The 23,845-nt window shown below is 39.5% G+C and overlaps 1 protein-coding gene across 1 annotated transcript in view; it reads right to left on the reverse strand.

Annotated features, from left to right (window-relative positions):
• Positions 1-1,256: 1,256 nt before the first annotated feature.
• Positions 1,257-23,845, reverse strand: part of TPGS1 (tubulin polyglutamylase complex subunit 1) — a 28,113-nt gene continuing 5,524 nt past the window's right edge. The window contains exon 2 of the mRNA XM_053700668.1: positions 1,257-2,087. Within this exon, the coding sequence (XP_053556643.1) occupies positions 1,559-2,087 (529 nt within the window). The 3' untranslated portion in view covers positions 1,257-1,558. The remainder of the gene's footprint in view (positions 2,088-23,845) is intronic.

Raw genomic sequence — 23,845 nt, forward strand, 5'->3', positions numbered from 1 at the left:
CGAGAATTGCACTGTTGTAGTTAGCTCTTATGAAGGTGATCCACTAACAGCTGGGCTCATAGGCTTAAAATGACAAGGGGGTTCAAGGGGACAACAAAGGAGGAGAGGAACTAGGGATAGGAAAAGTTAGTGTATGCATCCCTGAGCAGTAGAGTCTTTAGGGAGCGCTTGGAACTTCCAAAACTAGGGGAGAGTCTTGTGGAGCGAGGCAGAGAGTTCCACAAGATAGGGGCCAGTCTGGAGAAGTCCTGTAAACGGGAATGTGAGGAGGTAACAGGAGAGGAGAGTTGGAGGTTGTGAGCAGAGCGAAGGGGATGGGAGGGAGATTATCTGGAGACAAGGTCTGAAATATAGAGGGAGCGGTGCAGTTGGGGGCCTTGTATTTAAGAGTCAGAATTTTCCTTTTAATTCTGGAGGCAAGAGGAAGCCAGTGAATGGATTGACAAGGAGGTGCAGCGGATGAAGAGTGACATGTAAGGAAGATGAGCCTGGCAGAGGTGCTAGATGGCAGCTAGGGAGACCAGAGAGGATGGAGTTGCAGTAGTCAAGGTGGGAAAGGATAAGAGAGTGTATTAAAATCTTAGTTCTGTCTTGTGTAAGGAAATGTCGAATTTTAGAGATGTTTATAAGGTGAAAGTGGCAGGCTTTAGCCAAGGACTGAATGTGAGGAGTGAAGAAAGATCTGAGTCAAGTGCGACACTAAGACATCGGGCATGTTAGGTAGGGGTAATGATGGAGTTATCAATATGTAGAAATATGTAATTATGAATAAATAGAACATATTCCTCTATGTGAAGAACATTGGCATGTCAAATATTCATATTTTTATGTAGTGTTAGCACACTTAAGAATATGCAATCATGTTTGCACGCGAATAGTGTGTTAATCCCCCCCACACACACACTTTTCTTGCTCCTTTGACTTCTATTGGGGAAAACGTTAATGTGTTTGTGATATTCTAACTTCTGTTTTTTTGCACGTAAGCTAAAACTTTTTATTTTTAACTTGTGATATGAGCGCTACCCGACGCGCAAAAAGCTTATTTCTAGCAGAGTTATCGGGTGAGTGGGAGCGTTAAATTCACGAAAGTATAACTTTGATCAACCTCTAATATATATATATTTGTAAAGAAGAGAAGGTAACTTGGCACTTCCTTAGTTGATATTACAGCAACTATTGGAATCCTAAATGACCATTTCTATTAAGCAAAATATCTATCAGCTTACTATGTTTTCTGAGTATAAAAAATACATTCATTACATTAAGCTTGCATACTTTATTTTGATTCCAGGGACAAAAAATGTGACAAAATCAAGGTTGTAAAAAGTTCTTCCCATACATTACAACCAATGTTTTTGTTCTGTGGAAAATAAATGAGGTCTGTTGGTGATAGACCTCTGGATAATAAGGAATCAATCTCACCCAGTACATCAGGGTACAGGAAAATATACAAAATACAGACAAACAATCTTGTTTACACCAGAACACATGCTGGAGCAGGTAATCTATTCAGTGTTGGATCTAAAAAATCTTGTACATAGTAGAACATGCAGGTAAATCATTGGATGGGTTTCACTTTTTCAAGGAACAAAGCTGATGCTTCTTTGAGAAATTCCACACGGTTCATACAGTCTTTAGGATTCCTGTCCAGAAATGCTTTGTTCATGGCAACAGCCAAACAGTCTGGTCCTAGCTTTGACCCGGCTTCCAAGTAGCTTGCTGGAACACAGAGATCACTAGCCACTAGCGCTTCCTCTAGGGTATTTAGTACTGCCTGGCAAAGCCTCTGGCCTGCCTGACTGCTCTCATTGAATATCCCAAACAGACTTTCTGCTTTGGACATAAACTCAAGTAGCACAAAGCATGTTAACACACCGTATCTGAACACATCGAATGGGACAGCTTCATGGTCTTGGCATTGGATCTTCTTAAGGAGCAGAGAAGTGATCTCACTAGGAAGTCCTCCATCCTGGCAGATTCTACCCAGAACCTCACTGTAGATTTTTCCATTCAAACCAGGCTTCTTCTTCCTCCCTTCAGCGCTCAGACAATCATATGCAACATTAAGATTGTTGGTAAAAGCTGTTCTGTATATATACAAAAAAAAAAATACAAAAAGAAAAGTTGTGAAAAAGAGCTGCAATAACAGAAATAAATGGAGCAATATGAATATGATCTAACAAGCAATATATTGTATATTTTTTTTATTTATGTGTCTATAGCAAGGAGCATTCACAAAAGATACAAGCTCTCTTGACTTGGACATATATTTGGAGCTTGATTCCATAGATAGGCAGTGCTTCCCCCCCCCCCCATCAAGGGCTAGATTCCAAGTGGAGCATTATTTATCGCTCATGCGCTAATTATGCTAGAAGTATGCTTTTGGCATGCGTCGGGTACCAAGCATATTACAGGTTGAAAGTAAAAGGTTTTTGCCCATGTGCTAACCTGATGCATGCAAAAAGCCAAAGTTAGAATATCACATGAAAGCACGAAAAGTGGAAAAAACACAATTGCTCACACGCAAACCTGAAAGCATTTTCTCAAGTGCTCTAACCCGACATGAAAATATTAATAATGCAAAACAAGAAAAAGAGAGAGCGCAACTGTGACTCATATAAAGATGTAATTTATTAAAAAATACGCTTATATAGACAGACACAAAATGAACATAAAATATATGGCATATCATAACATATCCCCATAATCAGGTAACTACACAGCCACCGTAGTCCTGCTCGATCACCTCCAATGAAGAATATGTTCTATTTCTATATATTTTGGTACAATATATATATATATATATAATTATTATACATAGGTATATATATATATATATATATATATATATATATATATACACACAGATATATATATATATATATTTAAACATACTTAGAACATATTCCCGTATGTGAAGAACATTGGAATGTGAAATATTTACAGAGCTATCCCAGTTAAAAACTTTATTATATATGAATATTGCATACACATGATTTTACATATTTTCAGCCACTTTACTGCAAATGGCTCCAATGTATATATATATATATATATATATATATATATATAAATAAATGTAAACAGCAGGCAGGTCAGCACTCACGGTTAACATTTCATCCACCCAGGGTGCTTTCAAAGTATTGATAGTAGTGAAGAAAACATAATTTATGCTTACCTGATAAATTTATTTCTCTTGTAGTGTATCCAGTCCACGGATCATCCATTTCTTGTGGGATATTCTCCTTCCCAACAGGAAGTTGCAAGAGGATCACCCACAGCAGAGCTGCTATATAGCTCCTCCCCTCACTGCCATATCCAGTCATTCGACAGAAACAAGCCGAGAAAGGAGAAACCATAGGGTGCAGTGGTGACTGTAGTTTAATTAAAATTTAGACCTGCCTTAAAAGGACAGGGCGGGCCGTGGACTGGATACACTACAAGAGAAATAAATTTATCAGGTAAGCATAAATTATGTTTTCTCTTGTTAAGTGTATCCAGTCCACGGATCATCCATTACTTGTGGGATACCAATACCAAAGCTAAAGTACACGGATGATGGGAGGGACAAGGCAGGAACTTAAACGGAAGGAACCACTGCCTGTAGAACCTTTCTCCCAAAAACAGCCTCCGAAGAAGCAAAAGTATCAAATTTGTAAAATTTTTAAAAGGTATGAAGCGAAGACCAAGTCGCAGCCTTGCAAATCTGTTCAACAGAAGCCTCATTTTTAAAGGCCCAGGTGGAAGCCACAGCTCTAGTAGAATGAGCTGTAATTCTTTCAGGGGGCTGCTGTCCAGCAGTCTCATAGGCTAAACGGATTATACTCCGAAGCCAAAAAGAAAGAGAGGTTGCCGAAGCCTTTTGACCTCTCCTCTGTCCAGAGTAAACAACAAACAGGCTAGATGTTTGACGAAAATCTTTAGTAGCTTGTAAGTAAAACTTCAAGGCACGGACTACGTCTAGATTATGCAAAAGACGTTCCTTCTTTGAAGAAGGATTAGGACACAATGATGGAACAACAACCTCTTGATTGATATTCTTGTTAGAAACCACCTTGGGTAAAAACCCAGGTTTTGTACGCAGAACTACTTTATCTGAATGAAAGATCAGATAAGGAGAATCACAATGTAAGGCAGATAACTCAGAGACTCTTCGAGCCGAGGCAATAGCCATCACAAACAGAACTTTCCATGATAGAAGTTTGATATCAATAGAATGAAGGGGTTCAAACGGAACCCCTTGGAGAACTTTAAGAACCAAGTTTAAGCTCCATGGAGGAGCAACAAGTTTAAACACAGGCTTAATTCTAACTAAAGCCTGACAAAATGCCTGAACGTCTGGAAATTCTGCCAGACGCTTGTGTAAAAGAATAGACAGAGCAGAAATCTGTCCCTTTAAAGAACTAGCTGATAATCCTTTGTCCAAACCCTCTTGGAGGAAGGACAATATCCTAGGAATCCTAACCCTACTCCATGAGTAGTTCTTGGATTCACACCAATGAAGATATTTACGCCATATCTTGTGGTAGATTTTCCTGGTGACAGGCTTTCGTGCCTGTATTAAGGTATCAATAACTGACTCGGAGAAGCCACGCTTTGATAGGATCAAGCGTTCAATCTCCATGCAGTCAGTCTCAGAGAAATTAGATTCGGATGATTGAAAGGACCTTGTATTAGAAGGTCTTGCCTCAGAGGCAGAGTCCACGGTGGAAAGGATGACATGTCCACCAGATCTGCATACCAGGTCCTGCGTGGCCACGCAGGCGCTATCAGAATCACTGATGCTCTCTCCTGTCTGATTTTGGCAATCAGTCGAGGGAGCAGAGGAAACGGTGGAAACACATAAGCCAGGTTGAAGAACCACAGTGCTGCTAGAGCATCTATCAGCGTCGCTTCTGGGTCCCTGGACCTGGATCCGTAACAAGGAAGCTTGGCGTTCTGGCGAGACGCCATGAGATCCAGTTCTGGTTTGCCCCAACGATGGACCAATTGAGCAAACACCTCCGGATGGAGTTCCCACTCCCCCGGATGAAAAGTCTGACGACTTAGAAAATCCGCCTCCCAGTTCTCTACGCCCGGGATATGGATCGCTGATAGGTGGCAAGAGTGAGTCTCTGCCCAGCGAATTATCTTGGAGACTTCTGACATCGCTAGGGAACTCCTGGTTCCCCCTTGAGGGTTGATGTAAGCCACAGTCGTGATGATGTCCGACTGAAATCTGATGAACCTCAGTGTTGCTAACTGAGGCCAAGCTAGAAGAGCATTGAATATTGCTCTTAACTCCAGAATATTTATTGGGAGGAGTTTCTCCTCCTGAGTCCATGAACCTTGAGCCTTCAGGGAGTTCCAGACTGGCATCTGTTGTTACAATTGTCCAATCTGGTCTGCGAAAGGTCATACCCTTGGACAGATGGACCTGAGATAACCACCAGAGAAGATAATCTCTGGTTTCCTGATCCAGATTTAGTAGAGGGGACAAATCTGTGTAATCCCCATTCCACTGACTGAGCATGCATAATTGCAGCGGTCTGAGATGCAGGTGCGCAAATGGCACTATGTCCATCGCCGCTACCATTAAGCCGATTACTTCCATGCACTGAGCCACCGTGGGGCGCGGAATGGAGTGAAGAACATGGCAAGCATTTAGAAGTTTTGATAACCTGGACTCAGTCAGGTAAATTTTCATTTCTACAAAATCTATAAGAGTCCCTAGGAAGGAAACCCTTGTGAGAGGAGATAGAGAACTCTTTTCTTTGTTCACTTTCCACCCATGCGACCTCAGAAATGCCAGAACTATCTCTGTATGAGACTTGGCAATTTGAAAGCTTGACGCCTGTATCAGGATGTCGTCTAGATAAGGAGCCACCGCTATGCCTCGCGGTCTTAGAACCGCCAGAAGTGAGCCCAGAACCTTTGTAAAAATTCTTGGGGCTGTAGCCAACCCGAAGGGAAGAGCTACAAATTGGTAATGCCTGTCTAGAAAGGCAAACCTCAGGAACCGATGATGATTCTTGTGAATCGGGATGTGAAGGTAGGCATCCTTTAAGTCCACTGTGGTCATGTACTGACCCTCTTGGATCATGGGTAAGATGGTTCGAATAGTTTCCATCTTGAATGATGGAACTCTGAGGAATTTGTTTAAGATTTTTAGATCCAAAATTGGTCTGAAGGTTCCCTCTTTTTTGGGAACCACAAACAGATTTGAATAAAAACCCTCTCCTTGTTCCGTCCGCGGAACTGGATGGATCACTCCCATTACTAGGAGGTCTTGCATGCAGCGTAGTTTGCAGATAATCTTGAAAGGTGAAATCTCCCTTGTGGGGGAGAAGCTTTGAAGTCCAGAAGATATCCCTGAGATATAATCTCCAACGTCCAGGGATCCTGAACATCTCTTGCCCACGCCTGGGCGAAGAGAGAAAGTCTGCCCCCCACTAGATCCGTTGCCGGATAGGGGGCCGTTCCTTCATGCTGTCTTGGAGGCAGCAGCAGGCTTTCTGGCCTGCTTGCCCTTGTTCCAGGACTGGTTAGGTTTCCAGGCCTGCTTGGACTGAGCAAAAGTTCCTTCTTGTTTTGAATCAGAGGAAGTTGATGCTGCACCTGCCTTGAAATTTCGAAAGGCACGAAAATTTGATTGTTTGGCCCTTGATTTGGCCCTGTCCTGAGGAAGGGTATGACCCTTACCTCCAGTGATGTCAGCAATAATCTCTTTCAAACCAGGCCCGAATAAGGTCTGCCCCTTGAAAGGAATGTTGAGTAATTTAGACTTTGAAGTCACGTCAGCTGACCAGGATTTAAGCCATAGCGCCCTACGTGCCTGGACGGCGAATCCGGAATTCTTAGCCGTTAGTTTAGTCAAATGAACAATGGCATCAGAAACAAATGAGTTAGCTAGCTTAAGTGTTCTAAGCTTGTCAATGATTTCAGTCAATGGAGCTGTATGGATGGCCTCTTCCAGGGCCTCAAACCAGAACGCCGCCGCAGCAGTGACAGGTGCAATGCATGCAAGGGGCTGTAAAATAAAACCTTGTTGAATAAACATTTTCTTAAGGTAACCCTCTAATTTTTTATCCATTGGATCTGAAAAAGCACAACTGTCCTCAACCGGGATAGTGGTACGCTTTGCTAAAATAGAAACTGCTCCCTCCACCTTAGGGACCGTCTGCCATAAGTCCCGTGTAGTGGCGTCTATTGGAAACATTTTTCTAAATATAGGAGGGGGGGAAACGGCACACCGGGTCTATCCCACTCCTTACTAATAATTTCTGTAAACCTTTTAGGTATTGGAAAAACATCAGTACACACCGGCACTGTATAGTATTTATCCAGTCTACACAATTTCTCTGGCACTGCAATTGTGTCACAGTCATTCAGAGCAGCTAACACCTCCCCAAGCAATACACGGAGGTTCTCAAGCTTAAATTTAAAATTAGAAATCTCTGAATCAGGTTTCCCCGAGTCAGAGATGTCACCCACCGACTGAAGCTCTCCGTCCTCAGGTTCTGCATATTGTGACGCAGTATCAGACATGGCTCTTACAGCATCTACGCGCTCTGTATCTCGTCTAACCCCAGAGCTATCGCGCTTGCCTCTTAATTCAGGCAATCTGGCTAATACCACTGACAGGGTATTATCCATGATCGCAGCCATGTCCTGCAAAGTAATCGCTATGGGCATCCCTGATATACTTGGAACCATATTAGCGTGCGTCCCTTGAGCGGGAGGCGAAGGGTCCGACACGTGGGGAGAGTTAGTTGGCATAACTTCCCCCTCGACAGAACCCTCTGGTGACAATTCTTTTATAGATAAAGACTGATCTTTACTGTTTAAGGTGAAATCAATACATTTAGTACACATTCTCCTATGGGGCTCCACCATGGCTTTTAAACATAATGAACAAGTAGTTTCCTCTGTGTCAGACATGTTTGTACAGACTAGCAATGAGACTAGCAAGCTTGGAAAACACTTTAAACCAAGTTAACAAGCAATATAAAAAACGTTACTGCGCTTTTAAGAAAAACTAATTTTGACAAAATTTGAAATAACAGTGAAAAAAGGCAGTTACACTAACGAAATTTTTACAGTGTATGTAACAAGCTAGCAGAGTATTGCACCCACTTGCAAATGGATGATTAACCCCTTAATACCAAAAACGGAATAATAAATGACAAAAACGTTTTTAAAACCAGTCACAACAACTGCCACAGCTCTACTGTGGCTGTTACCTTCCTCAAACACGACTTTTGAAGCCTTTTGAGCCCTTCAGAGATGTCCTGTATCATGCAGAAGGAAGCTGAATGTCTCTGTCTGTAATTTTGCTGTGCAAAAAAGCGCTAAAATATGCCCCTCCCACTCATATTACAACAGTGGAAAGCCTCAGGAAACTTTTTCTAGGCAAAAATCAAGCCAGCCATGTGGAAAAAAACTAGGCCCCAATAAGTTTTATCACCAAGCATATATAAAAACGGTTAAACATGCCAGCAAAAGTTTTATATTGCACTTTTATAAGAGTATGTATCTCTGTTAATAAGCCTGATACCAGTCGCTATTAAATCACTGCATTTAGGCTTAACTTACATTAATCCGGTATCAGCAGCATTTTCTAGCAAATTCCATCCCTAGAAAAATGTTAACTGCACATACCTTATTGCAGGATAACCTGCACGCCATTCCCCCTCTGAAGTTACCTCACTCCTCAGAATATGTGAGAACGGCAGTGGATCTTAGTTACTTCTGCTAAGATCATAGAAACCGCAGGCAGATTCTTCTTCTAAATACTGCCTGAGATAAAATAGTATGCTCCGGTACCATTTAAAAATAACAAACTTTTGATTGAAGAAAGAAACTAACTATAATACACCACTCTCCTCTTACTACCTCCATCTTTGTTGAGAGTTGCAAGAGAATGACTGGGTATGGCAGTGAGGGGAGGAGCTATATAGCAGCTCTGCTGTGGGTGATCCTCTTGCAACTTCCTGTTGGGAAGGAGAATATCCCACAAGAAATGGATGATCCGTGGACTGGATACACTTAACAAGAGAAAAGGGATGCACTTGCCAGGATTTTCAAAGTTGCCATTTAATGTAACGTTTCGGGGTGTTACCCCCTTCGTCAGACAATACATTGTTATTTTGTATTGTCTGACGAAGGGGGTAACACCCCGAAACGTTACATTAAATGGTAACTTTAAAAATCCTGGAGAGTGCATCCCTTTTCTTCACTACTATATATACATATAAACATAGCCATATATATATATATATACACACACACATAATTATATACATGTATATAAATATTTAGACATGTATATGTATGTATCTCTATGTTAAAGCCCTTTGAATGCCTTTTTTATCTAACACTTGATACCTCATATCTTTAAGCCCTTATAACTTTTTTATGCAGCATTTTTTTCAATCATTTTTATTAGATGATGTTATTATGAGTGTAACTACTTTTAAATGTATTTTTGATATATTTTGTGCAACTTTTTATTGGAGCTTAACAGTTAACCAGAACTCTGAAGTTGAGCTAACCCGTCCCGCGTTAAATTTAATAGCACTCGAGCACAAATATTAGCCTTAGAATAATATGTATATGACATTTTTCAATTATATTTTTTATTTTCTATTTGAAATATTAGTATAAAGGCTTATTTCAGTAAAGTACATATAGTTTCTATAAAGTTATGGGCACTGCCATGCTTGAACTAGTTTTCTGCTTATCTCTGTTTGTACAAAGATAATCCTCTTTTCCATGCAGCCTTGTTTGGACAGTCTCTTATTGACTGTTTTATATCTGTCCCTAATTCAATGTTCCTCACAGAAGACAGAGCTAACATGCAACTTAAGTTAAAACATGGTGCCGCCCATTACTTTATAGAGTATCAATGGAATTTAGAAAGCCAACAATTTTCAGAGTTAAATTACAGAAAGGGGGCACAAAATAAATGAGTATATTGCAAAGTTTTATTTAACAACACATAATTAAACACTTTATATTACAATATCCCTTAAAGATTGTGGTTGAGACTATAGTTAGCTAGAGTCAATAATATAACCCTCAAATCTCAGAATATCAGAATGTCAATTTAATTCCCAGTAGTCTTGTTCTTAAATAAACAGTGAAGTCAAAATTAAACTTTAATGGATTGGATAGAGCATGGTATTTTAAATAACTTTCTAATTTATTTCTACTCTCTATTTTGCTAAGTTCATTTGGTATCCTTTGTTAAAGAGTAAACCTAGATATGTGCACGTGTCTTAGCTATTTGTCAGCAGTGTTTGCAACACTGTTTATAGCAATGTTATACATAGTTGCAAACACTGCTACCATAAAGTGCTCAAGACAAGTGCACACTTCTAAGCTCTTAACAGTCTACCAAAGAATTACTCTTCAACAAAGGATACCAAGAGAACAAAGCAATTTGATAATAGAACTGAATAGTAACTGGGAAAGATGTTTTAAATTGCATTGTCTGAATCATGAACATTTAATTTACTGTCTCTTTAACACTCGCATACTTAAGACCAGGACTTTTTTGTTGGGGTACTCGCCACCTCTACCATCTCATAACAGGTAACATTTGTAATGGTCATGTAAATACGTTCAGTAGGGCGCTGAACAATATATCAAGCACCCATACATTTGCGCACATTGCTTTTCTCTAAGTTACTGCTCTAAGTTACTGAGCATAATATATCAATCAATAATCACTGAGTACCGGCACCTTTTTTGTTTTCTAATAAAAGCACTGCTTGAATCAGATAGATAATTAAGTCTTGGATATTTTTTATTACCACACCCCTAGAGTAATTTCTGCGTGCGCTAAAGGCTTTGCCATTTTTAATCATAGATTTTGACAGAGATAAGCAACCAAGAGCGAACATTCCCCACTGTATCTCTATTGTCGTATGTCTAAAATCACAAAGGCAATTGCAGTCAGCAATTTGAATTGGAGAACCTACTACATTTTTGTTCACTTGCCAATATATACTGTATAGGCAAAATCCTACCCAGTTTTACTATTACTGACTGCATGTTCAATTTAGGAAGCTGATTTAATGGAATAGCAAAGGAAAATGTGTGAGTTTATATTTAAATACAGCTAACAAATAGAGATACAAATTATTGAATTCCCTTATAAGTTCTAAAAGTAGATACTGCTTGTAGATTATGGGCTAGATTACAAGTGGCGCGCTATCGTTAGCAATATCGCAACCACGTTAACTTGCGTGCGTAATACAAGGTGAAAGTAGACGTGTTTCGAGTAATTAAATTTAACACGTCAGGTTAACTTGACTGAACACCTCAAGTAAAGGCTAAAACTTTAAAAACCAATGTGCACCAAACACAACAAAAATACATTAAAATAAACAGTTACACTCATATAAACACTTTCTGCTAAAAATTATTAATAAAAATATAAAAGCATTTTTTTTATAAGGGTTCAAAGGTATATGGCCATGTACTTGACTGCAAAGCGCTACCCAGATTCTGAACCAAAAATGGTCCGGCTCCTAAGCTTACATTCCTGATTTTCAAATAAAGATACCAAGAGAACAAATAAAATTGATAATAGGAGTAAATTAGAAAGTTGCTTAAAACTGCATGCTCTATCTGAATCATGAAATAAAACATTTGGGTTTCATATCCCTTTAAGGCACGTTATGTAAATATGAAATACGAAATACTGAACAAATAATAATTATGAATAATTATAGTTACTGTAAAATATACATATATACATTCAAATTATTTTTTGAATCTTTAAGAGCATCTATAATAATTCTATATTATTAAAAAATGTCAATATTAAGGGCTAGGTTACGAGTGGAGCACAAATGTTTGCGCCCGAGTGATAAGGTTTTTTTTGTAGGGTTTTACGCTCATCAGGCTTACTACTGGTATTACGAGTTGAAAGTAAACACTAGAATGATTACTGCGACTTCAGAGCTCTGGTAACTGTTTTGCAAAACATAAAAGCTGCACAAAACACATCACAAATACATTACAAAGTACAGTTACACTCATATTAACACCATCTAATACAAATTACAAAAAATATATATATATTGCACAAAAAAGTTTTTAAAGATATGAGATATCAGGTGTTAGAAAAGGCTGGTAGGCAAAGGGCTTTAACATAGAGATACATACATATACATCTTTAAAAATGTATATGTATGTGTATATATATATATATATATATATAAAGTGTATTTGCAGTTAAGTAGATGAAAACATGAATAACATATTTATTCAATATTTATTTTTTAATAAAGTTTTATAGTGTATTTTTACTGTAAATGTTTAACATTCCAATGTTCTGCACATAACAGAATATGTTCTATGTATTTATAAATAAATATTCATATATATATATATATATATATATATATACACATATATATAATCATCTATATATATATTGGTATAGATTTATAAATTGTACCAACAAACATGAGATATATATAGAAATATTTATTTATGAATAAATGTAGCATATTCTTCTATGTGAAGAACTTTGGAATGTGAAATATTCATATTTTTATGTCGGGTTAGGGCACTTGAGAATATGTGATCGGGTTTGTGCAAGAGTAAGGTGTTTGTTCCCACTTTTTTTCTCCATTGGCTCCTAGGGTTGAATACATGAACGAGCACGCCTTATTGTAAGTTCGGCTTTTTGCGCACAAAAAGCTTAATTCTAGTGCAATTAATGCTCAATCGCCGTTAATTAGCGCTCCACTTGTAACCTGGCCCTTTATATTTAATATTTACATAACACGCCTTAAGATAACTAATTCTTCATGTGTGCTAAAGGGACATGAAACCCAGTTTTTTTCTTTTGTGATTTAGAAAGAGCATGTAATTTTAAACAACTTTCTAATTTACTTCTATTATCTCATTTGCTTCATTCTCTTGATATCACTTGCTGAAAAGCATATCTAGATATGCTCAGTAGCTGCTGATTGGTTGCTGCACATAGAGGCCTTGTGTGATTGGCTCACACATGTGCATTGCTATTTCTTCAACAAAGGATATCTAAAGAATTGAGCAAATTAGATAATAGAAGTAAATTGGAAAGTTGTTTAAAATTACATGCCCTATCTGAATCATGAAAGTTTATTTTTTGACTAGACTGCCCCTTTAATTCTTAGAATAGCCTTAGACATATCCCAGGCTTCTTAAACTCCCTAACAGTATTTATCCTTAAAAGACCATTAAATGCAGTAGGATTGTATAATCAACAAGTGCATAGTAAAAAGATAATGACATTTTAAACGAGCAATTTGTTTTTTCTAACAAATTTAAAAATATTGTTTAATTTGCCCTGTATCATGTGACAGCCTTTAGATTTGAAGCTTGAGAGCCTCTCTAACTGTAGCTCACTTTGTCAAAACAACAGGGTAGGTATAAGATACAACGCTCAAATCTCAAATGCTGTTCCCAAAAGGTAAGTGCACCTCCTAACATCAAACCAAAATAGACAAAGAACAAGGGGATATGGGAACGCGCTGTACAAAACAGCATATGAGAGGTAAAGAACTATATAAGGAAGAGTATAATAAAAAAGTTTATAATTGTATTACAATAAGCGATGCCGGCATCTGTTACAAAGTAAAATAGTACAATTAAAATAGGATAAGAATCAACATAAAATATAAAACATCAGTGTGTAGTGCTGTAAGTAACTATAAAAATAATAATATGTTGCAAAGTAACACAATGTTAAAATTTAAACAGAGTCAATGTTACCGTCCTTTCACAATCAGGCCAGTGATTAGAGTGTCTGATCCAGCTGTTTATATGAATGCAGGTATGACTTGGAAAATTCCCTCTGCGTTGTTTTTAAAACAGCGAAAAACTTGCAAGAATCTTCTGGCTTGTATCCAATGACTGTGAGTTAAATTTCAAAGACACATTCACAGCCGTATTTGCGGGATGTCCCGTGCTGTGGACCGGTTCCGGTCAGGAGGTCAAAGTGCAGGAGTAATGATGAGCAGCGACAGACTTTGTTTATTTGAATTTAAAATGAATCAAACTGCTTTTAACAAATGTGGGTCATGGGTGGGAATTACGCATATAGAGTCAATTCATATATTAAAGAGGCTCAATGCACCGCACCTACCGCATATGTAAGTCAAGCAGTTGTATTGCAAGTGAAGTTTGTAACAGTGTCCATATTATTCAGATTCCAGTGCTGGACAGAAGAAAGTAGATCATGGGTATGATGGTATTTCCAAGAAAAAACAACTCTGTGCATTAGAGTTGGTCTCAACCACCTTACCTACTACTTAATTTCACAAGTTATGAGCAAATTTCTACGCGTTTCAGCCTAGTCAGGCCTTTATCAGCTCACTTTGTATAAATGTTCATATACAACTGATTGTGCTCAAGGGCAGGGCACACCTCTCATTTTGTTTGTTTGTGAATGCAAGTGTAGTAATGTACATTCTATAGGCTTACATAATATCTTATTCTAAGTTTTTATTGTATTGTACCCTTATGCTTGTAATGTACCTTTGAATAGTGCTGCATAAAATGTTGGCGCTTTATGAATAAATAATAATAAAAGCCATCAGCCAATCACAGAATCATATACATATACACTGTAATCTCTTGCAGTTGGATAATGGAAGTAAATTGAAACATTTCTTAAAACTGCATCCTCTATCTCATTCATGAAAGTTTAATTTTAACTATGTATAGTGTCCCTTTAACAGCTATTGTATTCCATGAACTATCCACCCTTTCTGTAAAGAACTCCAGATCCTACTAACTTTTTAAGATCATGATCACTTGTGCGCATAATTCTCAAAGCTGGAAAACGAGTATATTTTTTATAAATAAATGGAATTATTGAAGAAAACAGTATCACAATTGTGTGCTAAATACAGGTTTGTCCTATAATAGATATCCACCAAATATTCTCCTCTTTTTGCTTCAATATTCTGCATGAAAACAGTTGCTCTGGGGTGTATATGTAAAATCAAACTGGACAAATAGTGTAAGAAATGCTAAAACAGTCTATTTTTATATAGAGAAAGATGTGAATCCTGCATACTTATTAGAAAGGGAATAATGTAGACCAGTTTTGACTGTTTGCACAACTAGGCTAATTTGTTTTTTAGTTATTCTACTTGCTATATATATATATATATATATATATATATATATATATATATATATATATATATATATATATATATATATAAAAGGGGTGTCCAAACTTTGCTCTCCAGAGGTTTTGGAACTACATTTCCCATGATGCTCAGCTAGATAAAATGCTGGCTGAGCATCATATATAAAATGCTGGCTGAGCATCATGGGAAATGTAGTTCCAAAACCTCTGGAGAGCAAAGTTTGGACACCCTAGATTATATATATATATATATATATATATATATACATATATATATAAATATATATATATATATATATATATACACATATGTTTCCAATTTACTTCTATTATCACATTTTCCTTGTTTTCTTCTTTTCCTTTGTTGAAAAGAATGAAGGTGAGTTCAGGAGTGTGCACGTGTCTGCAGCACTATATGGCAGCAGTTTTGCAACAATGTTATACATTAGCAAGAGCACTAGATGGCAGCACTATTTACTGTCCTAGTGCTCCAGATGTGTGCACTCTATCTAGATATATCTTCAACAAAGTATAACAAGAGAACAAAGTACATTTTATAATAAAACTAAAATAGAAACTTTTTTTTTAAATTGTATTCTCTCGCTGAATCATGAAATAATTTTTTGAGTTTCAGGTCTCTTTAAGGCAAAAATGTATGGTAACAAGTATGACTTTGAAAGTGATTTTGGCTCACACTAGTAGCACTCCCCAATGAAGATTTATAAAACAGTGAAAAATTGTAAGGCAGTCATAATTGAAAAATACTAAAAACGTTATCATCCAATACAGAGGAATGCATTTGTATTCTAATTTGCACCGCAGCTAAGGTATGTGCGTCTAATTTGCACCTCAGCTAAGGTATGTGTGTCTAATTTGCACCGCAGCTAAGGTATGTGCGTCTAATTTGCACCTCAGCTAAGGTATGTGCGTCTAATTTGCACCGCAGCTAAGGTATGTGCGTCTAATTTGCACCGCAGCTAAGGTATGTGTGTCTAATTTGCACCGCAGCTAAGGTATGTGTGTCTAATTTGCACCGCAGCTAAGGTATGTGCGTCTAATTTGCACCGCAGCTAAGGTATGTGTGTCTAATTTGCACCTCAGCTAAGGTATGTGTGTCTAATTTGCACCGCAGCTAAGGTATGTGTGTCTAATTTGCACCGCAGCTAAGGTATGTGTGTCTAATTTGCACCGCAGCTAAGGTATGTGCGTCTAATTTGCACCGCAGCTAAGGTATGTGCGTCTAATTTGCACCGCAGCTAAGGTATGTGCGTCTAATTTGCACCTCAGCTAAGGTATGTGTGTCTAATTTGCACCTCAGCTAAGGTATGTGTGTCTAATTTGCACCTCAGCTAAGGTATGTGTGTCTAATTTGCACCTCAGCTAAGGTATGTGTGTCTAATTTGCACCGCAGCTAAGGTATGTGTGTCTAATTTGCACCTCAGCTAAGGTATGTGTGTCTAATTTGCACCGCAGCTAAGGTATGTGTGTCTAATTTGCACCTCAGCTAAGGTATGTGTGTCTAATTTGAAATGTTCTAGGACTGTTTGAGAAGACAATACTGCTGCCTTACATAAGTCATTAGAAGAAATGTCTGATTCCATTGCCCAAAACAAAGAGGCAGCCCTTGTAGTATCCCAGCATTTTAGGAATTGAAGGTACTTTGCACAATCCATCTTCAAACTGCACTTGCATAAAGCATTTATGGTGTCCTTATCACATTTCCTCCATTCTTTAGCTCATTCAGGGAAGATGTGAAGACATCAGGCAACATCTAAAGAGCATATCGTTTTCCCATCAATTGCTTTCTTAACTAAACAAAAGGAAGGAAGACATATGTCCTAGAAATAAACTGTGCAGCTACTTTATTAGGTACAGCCCTGCTCTGCACACAAATGGTTTGTTTCACTACGTTGCACATCACGGGGCCACAGTTTTGGTATAAATACAGCAGAATAACCTGCCTACTATCAGTTAAGTGTACAAACTGCAGCAAAATGGGGAAGAGCAATAATCTAATTGATTTGAACGTGGCATGATAGTAGGTGCAAGACGTGCTGGACAAACCATATCTGAAACGGCAGTACTCCTGAACTTTTCATGTACCACAGTTTCAAGGGTGTATTGAGAATTGTACAATGAACAAAACCATCCAGTCAGCTGCAGTGCTGTGGAAAAAAACACTTGTTGATGAGAGAGGTCAGAGGAGGATGGCTAGACTTGTGCAAGCAAGCAGATAGCCCTCAATTTTGCAAATCATATTAGAATTCAACCCTGGTGCAGAGAAAAACATATTGCAACGCACAACTAGGCAGACCTTGTCACGGATGGGCTACAACAGCCGGCATTCACGTTGGGAGCCGTTATCAGAGAAGAACAAGAGAGCATGCCTTCTGTGGGCACAACAACACCAGCAATGGACAATCGAAGACTGGAAAAAGGTTGCTTGGTCTTACAAGTTGAAGTTCCTATTGTGTGATGTTGATTACAGGCTCCGAACTTGACGAAAACAGCATGAATCCATGGACCCATCATGTCTGATGAAAACTGTGCAAGGTGGTGGGGGGCGATATTATGGTGTGGGGAATGTTTTCCTGGCACATGTTGGGTCCATTGATACCCCTAGATTCATGTCTAAATGCTGCAACATATGTAAACATTGTTGCTGACCAAGTGCATCAGTTCGTGTTGACAGTTTATCCTCAGGTAGGTGGTTACTTCCTTAAGGATAAAGTGCCGGTGCACAAAGATCGCATCACTATGGTATGGTTACTGGAACATGACAATGACTTTTCTTTGCTGCAGTGGCCCCAGGTCCTAATCCTATTGAACATTTTAGGGATACGCTGGAAAGGGCTATTCGCTGCAGGTCTACACCTCTGTCAAATCTCCAGGAGTTGCATGACACACTCATGTCTGCATGGTACACAAAACCTCCACAATGTTTTCAGCATCTTGTTGAATCCATGCCTAGACCTTGATCAATAGGGTAGAATGACCAATGTCTCTACTAATGTTGCACCACAACCCTGAATACTGTAATCTAGGGTCAGATGTATCCATTGTGAGTCTCTGAGCACTTTGCTCTGATATAAATATGATTGTACAAACAGAAAGAGAAGCCGTCTGCCAGGAACGAACAACAGCTCAGTGGCTTGTTCTATGGCCCAATTTTCACCTGGGAGTAGCTTCTTTTTGCCCAATTGTGCTTTTCACAGAGGAAAACTTTCCTGAAGTATATCAGTCTGATTCCACCTAACAAGGTCAGTCCAGCCCCAAAATACCAGGCAATTCTCCTCTGAACAAAGAAAACGGCAACCCCAGACAATCGTTTCGGCCTCCTTTGGGCCTTGTCAGTGAGGTGCAACCATATCCCTCTAAGCACATTGGGCAAGGAGTCCACGTCTGGTCTCCCCTATCACCCTTAGGGAGACTTTCCTCAGGGTCATAATACAAATACAAACAGAAAGAGAAGCAGTCTGCCAGGAACGAACAACAGATCAGTAGCTTGTTCTACGGCCTGGTTACCACCTGGGAGTAGCTTCTTTTTGCCCAATCGTGCTTTTCAGAGGAAAATTTCCTGAAGTATATCAGTTTGATCCCGCCTAACAAGGTCAGTCCAGCCCCAAAATATCAGGCAATTCTCCTCTGAACAAGGGAAACGGCAACCCCAGACAGATGTTTTGGCCTCCTTTGGGCCTTGTCAGTAAAGTGCAGCCATATTCCTCTAAGCACATTGGGCAAGGAGTCCACATCCGGTTTCCCCCATCACACTTAGGGAGACTTTCCCCAGGGTCATGATACAAACAGAAAGAGAAACAGTCTACTAGGAATGAACAACAGCTCAGCTCAAAGGAGAATTCCCCGGTATTTCAGGGCTGGACTGATCTTATTTGGTGGGATCAGGCTGATATACTTCAAGAACGTTTTTCATTGTGAAAAGCACAACTGGGCTAAAAGAGGCTTCTCCTAGGTGGTGACTCGCCATAGAAAAAGATACTAAGCTGTTGTTCATTCCTGGTAGAGCGCTTCTCTTTTTGTATGCATTTGTATTATGAAACTGGGGAGGTCTCCCTAAGGGTGATGGGGGAAACCAGATGTGGACTCCTTGCCCAGTGTGCTTAGAGGAATATGGCTGCACCTTACTGACGAGGCCCACAGAAAAGCCAAAACGATTGTCTGGGGTTGTCATTTTCCTTGTTCAAAGTAAAATTGCCTGGTATTTCGGGGCTGGACTGACCTTACTTGGCGGGATCAGACTGATATACCTCAGGAAAGTTTTTCTCTGTGAAAAGCACAACTGGGCTAAAAGAGGCTGCTCATAGGTAGTAACTCGAAATAGAACAAGCTACTGAGCTGTTGTTCTTTCCTGGTAGAGCGCTTCTCTCTTTGTATGCATAAATATGATTGTGTTATTCATCAGGATAATGTCCATATAAAATGCGCAGCAGTGACAAGGGCAGATAATTTCATTCTGTGGAATAATTTATCTAAAAAGAAATTTTAGCATCTTCTGCACTGTACCATCGGAACATTTGTGAGTAACATTCCCAACAGGCTTGTTCAATTAGTAACTGATGGGCTGTGTAGAGCAATTAAGTATCTTATATCCAAAATGAGGCTTATCAACTTGTGTTGAAATAATTTTTTGATCTACTTCACATGGCCCAGTACTGGGAGCAGATCAGTTTATTCTAAACATTCAAAAGCAAAAAGAAAAGTCAGCGCTAAGCACGATTTTACAATTGATTGCCACTCCTGATTCACCTTCCCTTTAGATGGACATAACAGAACAAACATATACAGATAAAATGGAGGGCGCTACAAAGCCAAAAGTAAAAAAACACATTTATTCAAAGACACTGCATAAGTTAAAATACATACTAAAATAGGGACGTCTCCCCTTTGAATGGAAAAAATAAAAAATAAATTAATTAATCCGCATATAAAAAGCAAAAATGAAAATGAAATAAAAGCGCCCTTCATTTTTTCTGCATATGTTGATTCTAAACATTCAGCCATGGTTAGTCATAAAGGATATGACAAAGATAATGAAACATTTGCCTTGTTTTCTCAGACACTATAAACTCCTAAGCCTAATGTTACAAACCACAGATGATTATCAGTTATTTGAATGCGTAGGTACACATGTAAAATAATATGTCAAACCCCCCCCCCATAAATGGACATTCTAGTGCAAAAAGGAAATGCTTTAATAACCCAAAGTATGCCATTTTTCCACTACTCACCCTAGAATTCTATGGTGTTTAACCCACCCTAATGAGTTTTAACATTGATAGTCCCACTTGGGAGCTGAAGAGAACTGCTGGTTCCAAGCAGGAAAACAGCTGGTCAGCCAATTGGCAGTGGCAGACGCACAACCCTGCCAAACACCATCCACAGTTAGCAGTGAAAAATGACATTCTCTAGTGAATTAGTGCATGTAATTTTTGCACTACTGTCACTTAAAAGGGACAGTAAGTGTAGAAAAATGTAGTAGCACATACCATCTAAAAGTGTTTTGCAATACATCCATACAAGCTTCCCAGAGCTTGTTTAGGGTGTTGTTCGGGCCCCCAAGGTTGCCTTGTCCTGCTCCCCTGACCTGATAACAGCCAAACGGCCAGATTATCAGTTTTGCGGTAAGAGGGGTGCAATGCTAACGTGCACGTTATTCTCACCGCTCACTTACCTGCAGCGCTGGTATTACGGGTTTTTACAAACCCGGCGTTAACAGGCAAGAAGTGTGTGTAGAGCAAAATTGTGCTCCATACCGCACTCCAATACCAGCGCTGCTTAAGTCAGCGTTGAGCTGGTTGTACATGCTTGTGCACGATTTCCCCATAGACATCAATGGGGAGAGCCGGCTGAGAAATAGTCTAACACCTGCAAAAAAGCAGCGTAAATCTCAGTAACGCAGCCCCGTTGATTCCTATGGGGAAACACATTTTATGTTTACACCTAACACCCTAGCAGGATCTTGAAATTTAGAAATGGGTCTTTGCGGTCGCTAGTAGCGACTAGTTTATCCTTTGTTGAGGGACTTGGCGGTCGCAAACAGCGACTAGGAGAAATATACAGATCCTTCCAGTTGAAGATAAGGTGGTCGTTAGTAACGACTTGAGGATCTTTTAAGAAGTGTAGGTTGGTCTTTGCGGTCGCCGGTAGCGACTGGTGTATCCTTTGTTGAAGAACTTGGCGGTCGCAAACAGCGACTAGGAGAAATATACAGATCCTTCCAGTTGAAGATAAGGTGGTCGTTAGTAACGACTTGAGGATCTTTTAAGAAGTGTAGGTTGGTCTTTGCAGTCGCCGGTAGCGACTGGTGTATCCTTTGTTGAAGAACTTGGCGGTCGCAAGTAGCGACTAAGGAATTCTTTGGTTTAGGATGAGGTGGTCGTTAGTAACGACTCGCGGATCTTTTAGGATAAGTAAGATGGTCTTTGCGGTCGCTGGTAGCGACTGGGTTATCCTTTGTTGAGGAACTTGGCGGTCGCAGGGAGCGACTAGGAAATTCTTAGGAGACAGTCGGTTTTGTGGTCGCTAGTAGCGACTAGGAGTTTCTTTGTAGCAAGGTTGGTGCCAAACGGCACAGCAGTTGGTGGAGTTAGTTGTCAGTTGGTGCCAGCATGCACATAGAAATTCAAATGGAAAGTCCTTATAATGAAGAGCATTAAATATAGGGCTGCAGCAAACAAAGAACCTGACTCCCTGCAGTCCAGAGCCAAAGAATACAGCATCTGTTAAAGTGATCCTTTTAAGTTCAGCTCTTAGAATGGAATGAGCTGTCTTCTTTGTCCGATGTCACCTTTTAGAAGAAAATGCCTCCAAAATAAGACAAGCAGTGTAACTGTTTATGCTGATCTTGAAGCCGCGCTGTAAACCCCAGCTACAAACACTTCTGTCTCTTGCTCAGTTATCACCTATACCGGTTAGGGCACTGATTAGCTTAGTATTATGGGAGTGTCTGGTTTGAGCTGTGGGGTGCCGGCTCTACAGCTGATCCTTTCTTTTCTTCCTCTTGATGCACACTAGGAGATCCGCAACGCGTTTCCGCTGAAATTACTTCAGCCTTTGTCAAGCTTGACAAAGGCTGAAGTAATTTCAGCGGAAACACGTGAGAAAGAAAGGATCAGCTGTAGAGCCGGCACCCCACAGCTCAAACCAGACACTCCCATAATACTAAGCTAATCAGTGCCCTAACCGGTATAGGTGATAACTGAGCAAGAGACAGAAGTGTTTGTAGCTGGGGTTTACAGCGCGGCTTCAAGATCAGCATAAACAGTTACACTGCTTGTCTTATTTTGGAGGCATTTTCTTCTAAAAGGTGACATCGGACAAAGAAGACAGCTCATTCCATTCTAAGAGCTGAACTTAAAAGGATCACTTTAACAGATGCTGTATTCTTTGGCTCTGGACTGCAGGGAGTCAGGTTCTTTGTTTGCTGCAGCCCTATATTTAATGCTCTTCATTATAAGGACTTTCCATTTGAATTTCTATGTGCATGCTGGCACCAACTGACAACTAACTCCACCAACTGCTGTGCCGTTTGGCACCAACCTTGCTACAAAGAAACTCCTAGTCGCTACTAGCGACCACAAAACCGACTGTCTCCTAAGAATTTCCTAGTCGCTCCCTGCGACCGCCAAGTTCCTCAACAAAGGATAACCCAGTCGCTACCAGCGACCGCAAAGACCATCTTACTTATCCTAAAAGATCCGCGAGTCGTTACTAACGACCACCTCATCCTAAACCAAAGAATTCCTTAGTCGCTACTTGCGACCGCCAAGTTCTTCAACAAAGGATACACCAGTCGCTACCGGCGACTGCAAAGACCAACCTACACTTCTTAAAAGATCCTCAAGTCGTTACTAACGACCACCTTATCTTCAACTGGAAGGATCTGTATATTTCTCCTAGTCGCTGTTTGCGACCGCCAAGTTCTTCAACAAAGGATACACCAGTCGCTACCGGCGACCGCAAAGACCAACCTACACTTCTTAAAAGATCCTCAAGTCGTTACTAACGACCACCTTATCTTCAACTGGAAGGATCTGTATATTTCTCCTAGTCGCTGTTTGCGACCGCCAAGTCCCTCAACAAAGGATAAACTAGTCGCTACTAGCGACCGCAAAGACCCATTTCTAAATTTCAAGATCCTGCTAGTCTTTCCTCACGATAACAAAGCTATCATCTTTCGTGAGCGCAAAGATTATCTTTAGATCCCCCAGGATTTCCTTACAGATTTAGGAATAGGGGTTGCCACGGCAACATCACCTACCATTTTAAAACGTGACGTCACGTCACCTTTACACAAAAAGGCGCCCTTTTCTCTCATCCAGTAACGCCAACCACCATATACAGGCAATTTAAGCCTACAACTGGACAGTTACTTTCTTGTCACTTGGCAAGTCAATATCTTGGGACATCAGTACATTTTTCGCTAAAGCGCAAGTACTTTTTCTTATTGTTCTTTTATGCTTATTTTATGTATCTATACATTTATTAAGGGAGACGTCCCTTTGTTTTACATTGTATCATTTTGTATCATTTTAGACATCTTGACACCTCTGTTTTATTAGTATAATAAATTGCCTTGGAAATTTTCCATTTGAACTATATTTACGCCTCTGTCTCTGTTCTGGTACATATATATATATTCCTTCCTATATATTATTACATATAAATACTTTGATGAATATATTT

This window comes from Bombina bombina, chromosome 2, assembly GCF_027579735.1.
Source record: "Bombina bombina isolate aBomBom1 chromosome 2, aBomBom1.pri, whole genome shotgun sequence".
NCBI classification, from domain to species: Eukaryota; Metazoa; Chordata; class Amphibia; order Anura; family Bombinatoridae; genus Bombina; species Bombina bombina.